The 12171-nt window shown below is 43.8% G+C and overlaps 1 protein-coding gene across 1 annotated transcript in view; it reads right to left on the bottom strand.

Moving 5' to 3' along the window:
* Positions 1-11867, bottom strand: part of prkcab (protein kinase C, alpha, b) — a 205619-nt gene extending 193752 nt beyond the window's left edge. Inside the window, exons 1-2 of the mRNA XM_084071166.1 lie at positions 11564-11867; positions 10942-10973 (exon numbers count right to left, since the gene is read on the bottom strand). Of these exons, the coding sequence (XP_083927292.1) occupies positions 10942-10973; positions 11564-11736 (205 nt within the window). The 5' untranslated portion in view covers positions 11737-11867. The remainder of the gene's footprint in view (positions 1-10941; positions 10974-11563) is intronic.
* Between the last annotated feature and the right edge of the window lie 304 nt (positions 11868-12171).

Below are 12171 nucleotides of genomic sequence, written 5' to 3'. Positions count from 1 at the left end.
GCGGAGCACCATGCCTACCCAACCAGTCCCTTGATCAGCCGTGAGCCCATATCAGCCTCCTTCCATCCATGCATGGATGGAAGGAGAGAGAGAGGGAGAGAGGGAGGTGAATAAAAGAAACCAACGATCACACAGGAGCCGCGCTTTATCTCCATATTAACCCATTCAGACCGGGAACGCAGCTGTGTTCGCATTTTTAGATTTTAGCTACGACCCTTATTTTATACTTTGGGCTATTCAAAAATAGCAGATCTACAAGCTCATAGCGCGGCACCGAGTGCCGCGCTATGAGCTTGTGGATCTGCTATTTTTTTTTAAATCTCGAGCATGTGTGCAAATCTTTGAATATATATATTCATATATTTATGTTTTTTTTAAACAAACATTTGTAACTCAAATCTTTGCTTCTGGGGGGGGGGGGGGGGGGGGGGGGGTCCCTGGAACAAAAATATTGGGGTCCGTGACCAAATACATATAATTTTGGGGGTCCTTGACATGAAAAGGTTTGAGAACGACAAGCAAACATAGGGTTTTCTCAAAAAACTGTTAGGATTTAGAAAACATTTTTAGAATCGGAACCTCAGGTCTTAATGGGTTAAATATAACTCTTTCAAGGGGACACGTGTTCTGTGATCTGTGCCACGCACGCACATACACGCACACACACACACACACACACACACACGCACACACACACACACACACACACACACACACACACACACACACACACACACACACACACACACGCACACACACACACACACACACACACACACACACACACACACACACACACACACACACACACACACACACACACACACGTGCTACTTTGTCATGTTCACCAGCATGGACATGATGAGCACGCCACCACCGTTTATATTTCCATATAAATGTTTTATTTCACACAACATTTGCATCTGCTTCCCCATCACACTCACATATGACATGTGGAAATTCCTAGAACTCATTACAATGCAAGGAGGAAATATATCTATACTGTATCCTTCTGTGTCACAGTAGTAAAAAGGCCTGAGATTAAACCCTTTTGTAACAAGAGCTATTGCCTTCTATGCCCCCCCCCCCCCCACCCCCCCACAGTAGGGTGATTTCAAGTTATATTGGACATAAAAATGGGACCAGTGGTGGAAAAAGTACTCACATTTTGAACATAAGTAAAAGTATCAATACTGCAATGTAGAAATACTCTGTACAAGTAAAAGTCTGTTAATAAAAATTGACTTGAGTAAAAGTGCAAAAGTATAGTACCAAAAGTAAAATTCTATTCATCTCACTGTTTTTGGAGTCCTCTGTTAAAAAAACATTGCCATCAGTCTCTAGTTTGCGATAGTTTGCAAATATTTTTTTCACTGACCAAATGAGGCCGTGTACATTGGAACAAGACAGTTCTGCCACAGATAGACAGCGTCTATGTCCTAGGAAGTGTGAACCAGTGTTGATGTTGTCGACTAACACTATAACGAAAAATGTACGTCGACTACGTTTTTTCACTGACAAAAACTAAATAAAAACTAAGCTATGATGACTAAAACTATGACAATTTTGTCAACAAATAAAAACTAGACTAAAATGTTAGTGAGGGACTAGAGGAGAAGAGATCCAGTAGAACTAAAAGACAAGTCATTTTATGTTTGGTTGTGCTTGGGTGTTGCGCTCTGAAAAACTACATATATATACCTTGCATATTATACTTTTTTCCCCGTATACTTTGTTCTTCTTCCAACACTGATGATGTGATTTATCCATTTATTATCTTATAAAACATTCAGTTCCTCATTTCCTAACCTCACCTCACCCCAGCATAACCCTCCTCAGGCATGATCTAATAATGCTGCTGTCTGTCTCCCACACAGACACACACACACACACACACACACACACACACACACACACACACACACACACACACACACACACACACACACACACACACACACACACACACACCAACCTGTCACAACAGATCAGGTGTCTGCAGAGAGATGTTACCCTGGCAGAGACAGCGTTATGGACCATACAGGGATGTTAACGGCTAAGGCGCTCGTTGAAAAAAAAAATCCAAACAGGCTCATCAGCTTCATGGTTGATTTGCATAATGATAAATGTACGTTACGCATCTTCCTGATGGTGTTATTTGGTCATGGGGAGATGTCATTATTTTAAACGGGCTCTGGGAGGCGCAAGAGAGTATAGTCTATGTCCAAAGGTGCCTCCAGCCCTCCACATGTGCGCGACAAGTCGAGCGAGCCGGTCGCAATGCCCATGCTTTGAGCAGCTTGTGGGCAGTGTCAACAAAGTGACGTTTTTCGGGATGTGTAGTTCTTTGACTTTAGTGCTATTTGTGAGGACGGAGGAATGCACAACATGAAAGCATTATGCATGTGCAATATAAAATATTAATATTATCCATATTATCCACTATCCAGCGATATGAAAACATTAGTGCACCTTCACAAAATGAAAACACCATTACATTATTGTGAATAGCATTAACCACATGAACCCCAGCATGGGGGGAACATAAGGGAGCTAGAGCCTAGGGTCTGCCTGACGTTTCTTCCAGTTAAGAGGGAGTTTTTCGTTGCCACTGTCGCAAAATTGCTTGCTCAGGGTGGGATGTCGGGTCTCTTCTCTACATGTAAAGTGTCTTGAGACAACTTGTTGTGATTTGACACTTTAATAAAATTGAATTGAATTAAGCCAAAAATAGCCGATCTACAAGCTCACAACGCGTCGCAGCGCGACGCGTTGTGAGCTTGTAGATCGGCTATTTTTGGCAAAGGGATTTGGTGTTAACAGAAAAAAAGCGTCCAAGACATGTAGGTCAGTTTTTACTGAGTGAGAATACAGGGTTTAAGTAGAATGTTAATTACATCAATAATTATAAACGAATATCGGCTAGCCGGCTCGAAAAATATCCGTTGCTGACATCCCTATTATGGACGCAGCCAGTGTTGCCAGATTTTGCGAGAGAAACAATCAACCAGGTCTACGAAAGCAAGGCCAAAAAAAACAACTGTCTGTAGGCCACATGAGCGATGTGATGTTTTTTTCTTTATGGGCAGTGTCAACAAAGTGACGTTTTTCAGGATGTGTAGTTCTTTGACTAGTGACTAGAAACTAGAAACAATCAACCAGGTCTACGAAAGCAAAACATATTTTCAGATGAGGGTCCGCAGACAAATAAGTATCAATTTGGGGGGTACTTGAAATTAAAATGTGTGGGAACCACTGGTTTAAACAGTAATAGGAAACAAGCCCAAATAAGCAACTACACTTTAGAAACCAGCCAACAACAAAAAACGCAACCCACAACCACCAATATTTACTAGCAACTTTACTGAAAAAACAAGCCCAAAGTGGCTTATAATAAGCAGACCGGGCAACAGGTGCACACGCATGGAACCCCTGAGTGACTCCAGACAGCACTAAGGATCATTCATATCCTATTTAAGGTCTACGACGCACAACTGTGCAAAGCATAAGGAGAGCTGCTTGATATCATTTTGTCCTAGCATCTCTGTCCACTGAACACTTTAACCCATTGAGACCTGAGGCAGCGTCTAAAAAAATTCAAAATCCTAAAAAAAATCGGAAAAAAATATTAAAAAATAATTTTCACGGTTTTTCAAAAATAGCAGATCTACAAGCTCGTAGCGCGGCACTCGGTGCCGCGCTATGAGCTTGTATATCTGCTATTTTTGAATAGCCAAAGACATCTAAAGTGACACAGATGCGTTCCAGGTATCAATGGTTAGCTGGCGGACATGTTTTGGCCATGTTGTTATCGGTGAATATTTTCCCAAATGTTAAAAAAATAATAATAATAGCAAAAATAAATTAGCAGATCTCACGTTTCTGAGCTTGTAGATCATCTGGTTTCACTATATCTCCCTAAGCACTTGAACCCCATAGCAACCACATTCTGAGGGGAACACATTAGCCAAAAATAGCCGATCTACAAGCTCACAACGCCATGTCATGTGCACGGTGCATTGTGAGCTTGTAGATCGGCTATTTTCGGCAAAGACATTTGGTGTGGACAGAAAAAAGCGCTCAGGTCCAGTTCAAGTCTAGAGGGTTTAAGTAGTTAAGTGATTTATAAGCTCGATTCTAAAGAATCCAAATCATACACGTTGAAAACATAAACTATACATTTGTTTCTTTCAATGAACTAAATGAGGTAATCACATTGTTTTCTCATCTGATCTACACCCAGGGTGGATGAATGACAAAAGTACAAATAATATTACACACAGTGGTGCAAAGTAACTAAGTGCATTTACTCAAGTACTGTACTTAAAGTAAGTACAATTTTGAAGGTATGTTTACTTTACTGGAGTATTTCCACATTTTAAGTACCTTTTCTTCTACTCCACTACATCTCAGAGGCAAGTATTGTACTTTTACTCCACTACAATTATTTGAAAACTTTATTATTAAAGTTATAAAACACCACTTCAGCCCATTTCGGCCATTTGAAAATAGCCGATCTACAAGCTCACAATGCATCGCATTGTGAGCTTGTAGATCGTCTATTCTCAAAAGATTTTATACTTTTGAAAACTTGTTAAATGGGACATTCTGCATAATGAGTACTTTCTATTTTTGGTACTAAGTACATATTTATGCCAACACTTTTGTACTTTTACTCATGTAAATTTAGAATTCCGGACGTTTACTTGCAACAGAGCATTTCTACAGTGCAGTAACGATACTTTTACTTAAGTAAAACATGTAAGTACTTTTTTTTCCACCACTGATTCCACACACCTGTGTGTGATTTGGTGTGTGGTCATGTGACACAGTCCCAGATGCTACCAGGTTGTCTTAATGAAGGAACTTGGATTGCCAGTATAAATGAGAGAGAGAGAACTTTGTCTGGTTCACTTAGGGCAGAAGGGTTGTTATAGCAGAACAGTGGTCCCTGTTGTGCTACCTGCCTGTCTCTATAACCAGTGCGTCTGGGCAATTCTGAAGTAGTGCTGCCTGTCTCTAATCAGTGCTTCTGGGGAGTCCTGAACTTCTGAAGTGCTGCTTCTTCTCAGCTAACAGCCATGTTGCTGCTTCTCAGGTATGTAATGCGTTTGTTGTAATTAATACTAGGTTTATTTTAAACCCATTAAGACCTGGAACTGTCATTTTTAGATGAGCTAAAAAGCATTATTTTACACTTTGGGCTATTCAAAAATAGCAGATATACAAGCTCATAGCGCGGCACCAAGTGCCGCGCTACGAGCTTGTAGATCTGCTATTTTTTTTTAAATTTGTGAAAATGTGTGCAAATCTTTGAATATATATTTTTAAAGCGAACATTTTTAACTCAAATCTTTGCTCCTGGGGGTCCCTGGAACAAAATATTTTGATGGGGGTCCGTGGCCAAATAAATATAATTTTGGGGGTCCTTGACATGAAAAAGTTTGAGCACCACTGATAGAGAAACCTAAGTTTTTCAGAAAACTGTTGGGATTTAGAAGACATTTTGTAGAAATCTGCTTCAGGTCTCAATGGGTTAAAAGACAAAGTGAGTTTATTTTGGCTAAAAGTATTTGTTTTAGTTGAAGCTCTACATTCCCATAGATCAGTGGTTTTCAACCCTTTTCATATCAAACGTCTATTTATTTGGTATTTGAGCCACGGACTACCGTTTGAGATTTAGACTCTCAGACCCAAGACTTAGAATAGAGTATTGTTAAGTTTCTGTCCACAATTCCATGCTGTATTGTTGTGGTACCATAGGAGAGCTATAACAGGCAAATGCTGCTCAAAATAACAATTAAGTAATGCAGAACAATTATTTAACTCTTGAGGGTGTCAAATAGACCTTGTTTTTTTCCACTCTCGTTAAAGCTCTCTGTAAGGGTCAATTTGGTTTCCAACTCCATCATTTATCTGGGGACCACCTGGAACCCCCTCAGGGACCACTGGTTGAGAACCACTGCCATAGATGACTAATTGCTATAGTGTTTGAGTACCAGGGGTCTCCCTGTCTCTCTGGCTCTTAATTAAGGGCCAGTGGATCCTGGTTGGATATAATTGGTAGGCTATCCTGGCCTGGAAATGCATTTTCCAAAGAGCTGGAGACACTGGGGCAAGCTACTTACTCTACACCCTCTATATTAATGATTGGAATGTGGACCTATTTAATTATAAAACGATACAAAATGCCTTAAAATGTGTCATACTCAGTGATTTTAGTGTGAAGTCTTTCTTTGTTAAGTGGGAGACTTCTGTATTCAATGGAACATTGCTATAGAGCGTTTGTTTAAAATTTATAGTGTTCCTGTTTTGTTTTTTTAAACATTTTTAGAGTGAACTGCTTTAGAAGGCATTTGTAGAATCTGTAGACTGGGAACACATCGGTGTCATTTTTAGATTTCTTTGGCTATTCAAAAAATAGCAGATCTACAAGCTCATAGCGCGGCACCGAGTGCTGCGCTATGAGCTTGTAGATCTGCTATTTTTTGAAAATGTGTGCATATATTAATTAAAACTAAATTTTTAACTCAAATCTTTGCTTCTTGGGGATTCTACAAATCCTAACCGTTAAAAAAAACGTCTGCTATTATATCAGTGGTTCTCAAACAGTTTCATGTCAAGGACTCCCAAAATATGTACTGTATTTGGCCACGGACCCCCATCTCAACATTTTGTTCCAGGGACCCCCAGAAGCAAAGATTTGAGTTACAAATTTGCTTTAAACATATTTATATTCAAAGATTTGCACATTTTCAAGATTTTTCAAAAATGGCAGAGTGCCGCGCTATGAGCTTGTAGATCTGCTATTTTTGAAGAGCCAAAGACATCTAAACTCTTGCTGTTGCCTCAAGTATGATGTTCACCTGTTGTGTGATCCTGCAGGGCCGCCTGGATGTGCATTGCGCTGTTTGGCGACGGCGCTAGTTCAAAGGCTACAAAAAGAAAAGGTAATCGACATTTTCCACAATGAACACATTTCCTCACTCTGTTCCTTCATTAATCTCCATCTTCTGCCTTGCAGGCTCTACAGGCAGGCCGGTTAAAGACGCCTCTAACCTCCATGTCCTCCAGGACGATGGTGTTTCGCACTTCCACTACCCCATGCCAAGCCTACCTAATGCCAATATGATAGACTGGAGACAGACGGACAAACCATTCCCATTGGCCTCTGAACCTGCCATGCAGGACGACATGGGCGAGGCTACATGGCCCTTGCTGGCCTCGGATGCGGGTACTGCCCACGGTACTGACTATGAGCCAATCCCATGGCCTTCCTCTGATGACGGTGACCGCCCCGGCATCGACTCGAGCGCGGCAGCTGCCGCAAGTGACCCCGGAAGCCACGCTTCCTATGATTACGTCTATAAATCTCCAGGCTATGGTGACTACCACCGTCCTGATTCTACTGGCTCCTCACCAGAACCCCATGGAAGCTCTGGGACTGAGGGAATGAACCGTGGTGCTTATGGGGGACCTGGGAAACCTGCTTATGGGGGACCTGGGGAACCTGCTTATGAGGGGCCTGGGGAACCTGCTTATGAGGGGCCTGCTTATGGGGGGCCTGGGGAACCTGCTTATGAGGGGCCTGCTTATGGGGGGCCTGGGGAACCTGCTTATGAGGGGCCTGGGGAACCTGCTTATGGGGGGCCTGCTTATGGGGGACCTGCTTATGGGGGACCTGCTTATGGGGGACCTGGGCCATTCTATGCTGCACCTGACCCTTATAGTCTCTACCCTGGTGACTCTGATGTGGTGGCTTACCCGCCCCATAATACCTACATTATGCATGAGAACATTGTGTACGATCCAGCGCCTCCTGAGAGCTTCTACTGGTACGACGCCTCGTCTGGCTATTATGCTCCTGCTGGGGGTCAGGTGATGGCTCAACACTCTCCTGGTTCTACCCCTGGTGTAGGGGTTTCATCAGCAGACCACCACCACGCAGGTTCTGGGACTGCGGCTGAAATCCCTCCCGCTGAAGACTTATACTCGACTACTCTGACTCAAGCCGCCATGCCTCAACCAGCCATGCCTCAACCAGCCGTCCCTCAACCAGCGTTGCCTCAACCAGCCATCCCTCAAGCAGCCGTCCCTCAAGCAGCCGTCCATCAACCAGCCTTGCCTCAAGCAGCCTTGCCTCAACCAGCCATCCCTCAAGCAGCCGTCCCTCAAGCAGCCGTCCATCAACCAGCCATGCCTCAACCAGCCGTGCCTCAACCAGCCATCCCTCAACCAGCCGCCGTGCCTCAACCAGCCGTCCCTCAACCAGCCATGCCTCAACCAGCTATCGTTCCACCATACCCTACTTTTACTAAAGCTATCGCTGAACCGGCCGTCACGCCGCCAGACTCCGCTCTGACTGGAAAGTTCGCTAAACCAGTACATTACGACGAGATCATATACGGCGAGTCACTTCCCCCACCAGCGCCAGAAGCCACACCGCCACCAGAACCCAGACTACCACAACAACCCATGCACATTGTGCAGTCTAGATCTGGCTACCAGAACGGCAGGGTTTCCTTCAGCAAAACCAGCTATTCCAGGCTTAAGCCTGCTAGTCACGGACCCACTAAACCAGCCAAAGAACCCGTTTTTCACCCCATAGAGAAGCCCACCCCAAGACCTGTTTATCACCCCATAGAGAAGCCCACCCCAAGACCTGTTTATCACCCCATAGAGCAGCCCACCCCAAGACCTTATTACCCCATAGAGAAGCTCCCCCCAAGACCTGTTTCTCACCCCATAAAGCAGCCCACCCCAAGACCTTATTACCCCATAGAGCAGCCCACCCCAAGACCTGTTTCTCACCCCATAAAGCAGCCCACCCCAAGACCTTATTACCCCATAGAGCAGCCCACCCCAAGACCTGTTTATCCCCCCATAGAGCAGCCCACCCCAAGACCCTATGTTGTTTACCTCGTAGAGAAGCCCACCCCAATGCCTTCTGATTTTTACCCCTTTCCCGGAGAGGAGGCCACCTCAAGACCTGTTGTTTACACCAGAGAGGAGCCCACCCGAAGACCCTTTGATTTTTACCCCTTTCCCGGAGAGGAGGCCACCTCAAGACCTGTTGTTTACACCAGAGAGGAGCCCACCCGAAGACCCTTTGATTTTTACCCCTTTCCCAGAGAGGAGGCCACCCCAAGACCTGTTTACCCCATAGAGCAGCCCACCCGAAGACCCTTTGATTTTTACCACAGAGAGCAGCCCGACCCAAGAGAGACCAGTATCAGAGGAAGACCTCCTGGTGCTCCTTCTGGCTCCACAAAGTCTTGAGGAGCCTTCAACCAGAGGCAAATGGCACGTGTACACGGTAAGACAAAACTTGACTGACTGGCTCATAACATGTCAAATGAGGTCAAAACAAAGACTGAACATGCTTTCTCTGCACACAGGTTCAAGAAACCCTTCAGTCCGTCACCTGAGAGAGTGATGGATGCCCTTTCTCTGGTCAGATGCAAAAATAAAAGATTTAACCTTCAACTTGTGTGTACTTTTTTTCTTCTTTCCCTAATGCCCTTAACATGGACATGCTAATATTTTCGCTAAAGACTTAAATGGACATTTCTCTTTTTTTTTTGCCAAAAACTATAGATAAATAATTGAGTAATTGAAAAAACTCGTCACACATTAGAAGGCTAATATCAGTAAGCAGAACCAAGAATGGGTGTCTTCAATTAATCTAACATGGTTATTAAAATGCAGTTTGAATTACAATGTGTTCATATAGGAAGAGGAGTGTCTGATAAAAAGAATAAATCAAATCGTCTGGGGTGCTCACAAAAGCCGGAGTAGACGTTAAAACATGTACTCTATGGCATATTGATGGTAGATTTGAAGTTTAGGGAAAGTCACTGCTAACCTGTACTCTTAATTCTAAGGGCCCTATTTTGTGCAGCAGTTTTGTATTCTTTTGGCAAACTTGAGAAACTGGCTACAAGCTCACAACGTATCACTGTAGATGGGACATTTTCCCCACTTTAAAATGTTTTTAAAAACTAGAATGAATGCCTAATAAGATTGGTCATAAGGCACTGCACAAAATGGGCCTTTCGCATTTGCCCTTAAGCCCTGTATACGTCACTTGCATGACAAATCACACATTCCCTCCTTATTGACGATGGCCAAAATGGGGGCTGCTAGGGTCGAAAGTGTGAACGTAATCAAATCGCAATAAAGTTTTGATGGTGTACTTATTTGCAAGTTTGATACCGAAATGGTTGCACTAAAATCATTCTTTAACCCAGGGGTCTTCAACAGAGGGTCTGGGACCCATAGGGGGTCCTCAGAGTTACTACAGGGGGGGTGCCAAATCTTTGTGATTGGATATATTTTTTACATTAACCACTTGAACCCTATTCCTATTCTGAAGAGAACTCTTAAGCCAAAAATAGCAGATCTACAAGTGAGTTTGTAGGTCGGCTATTTTTGGCAAAGAGGTTTGGTGTTTATGAAAATACAGCATGTAGTGGGGGTCCCTGCTTCATCTCTCTTTCGGCTAGGGGGTCCTTGGGCTGAAAACGTTGAAGACCCCTGCTTTAAGCCATTAAAACGGAGAGCATCTGTCATTTTAGACTTTTGCTATGTACAAGCTCAAAACTCGTCACTTTGCGCTGCAAGCTTGTACATCAGCTATTTTTAAAAAAAGAAAAAATCAAGTGAGAACTACTGATTTGAAAGGCATTCGTAGAATCTGCCTCATGCTTTCATGGGTTAACAGCAGGGTGTGTTCCCCCCGAACCCCCCCACCCCCCAACAGCCCTGCAGGCCAGGGGCTTAAATGTGTCGTCTTGTTAAATTGCACTCAGATATACAACAACAAAACTGGTCAGCAATGAGAGGACTGCCTGTGTATGGCTGCATGTGGAAACATCCGGCCATTAATGGGGGACCAATCAGGGGCGCTGGTGTACACACCCACACAGCTGGTTTATTTACCTTGGCACTGGAATCCTTGCTTCCCAAATCCCCTGCAAAACAAAAGGAGTGCAGAGTGAGTGAGACAGCTGAACAGTTGATACCCTTATCACAATAAGTAACTTAAAAAGTGGACCAACTCCACGTTTTAAATGGACAAGCTGCATTTGGTCCCCTCCTTCAAAGTAAACTAACTGGTTGAAATAGTGTACATTCCACACAACAATGCTGGCTCCAGTCCACAGCACAGAGACTCCTGTGTTAACTCTCCAGGGAAAGCCTGACCACATGAGCTCAAATAATTCATTACATTTCAGGGTGTCCCAAGAAGTAAATTGTGGAAGCCTTAAGGTTTATACACAACCTAGTATTGTCCAAAATCTATACCATTTAAAGCCAAGGGGGTGAGCAGCATATGACTGATGTCAACGTGTTACAATGTAGGCTATGAACAGCCATGCATGTGTCTATATGGATACTTAACATGAAACAGACAGGTGTGTGTGTGTGTGTGTGTGTGTGTGTGTGTGTGGGGGGGGGGGGGGGGGGTTATGGATACATATGGATACATAACTTACCCGATGAAGTGTTTACAGTGGCTACAGAAGGTGTTATTATGGATACATATGGATACACAACTTACCAGATGAAGTCTTTACAGTGGCTACAGAAGGTCGGCTGCTTGAAGAACCTGGCGGTGAATTTGTGGTTCTTCACCTCGTGGACGTTCTTCTGCCGCAAAGCGCCTTTACGGGCGAACCTGACGCCGAGCCCCCCCGCAGAGTCATTATAATGCAGGAGATGATGGTCAGCCATGATAATGACAATGAGAGAAAAACGAAAGAAAATAAACAAAAAGTGCAGACAGCAGCAGCTATAGAGCCCCGGGCGGGAAAAGAAAGAAAGTGTGTCTTCTTCTCCTTCTTATATTATCCTTCTTGTTATATTGTGATCCCCGTGTGCATGATCCTTCACAATGAACGTGCGTCTTGTTTATTGACAGCAGAGAGAAGAGGAGAGGAGAGTCTCTGTACAATATCCACTTTACACTGAGGAGCTTCTTCTCATCCAAACTGACGTCAGAGTGTGTGTGTGTGTGTGTGTGTGTGTGTGTGTGTGTGTGTGTGTGTGTGTGTACTACACACTAACAGCTGAGCTGACCCACCAGTCGGTTTATTATGGGGGTCTACCTAGTCTAATGTCAACTGCAGGCGGAGGGCGAACCCACGTGGATGTAGGCAGAATAGGCTC

This window comes from Gymnoscopelus microlampas (assembly GCF_963454915.1).
Source record: "Gymnoscopelus microlampas genome assembly, chromosome: 11".
NCBI classification, from domain to species: Eukaryota; Metazoa; Chordata; class Actinopteri; order Myctophiformes; family Myctophidae; genus Gymnoscopelus; species Gymnoscopelus microlampas.
This window is presented reverse-complemented; position numbering and strand designations above follow the sequence as displayed.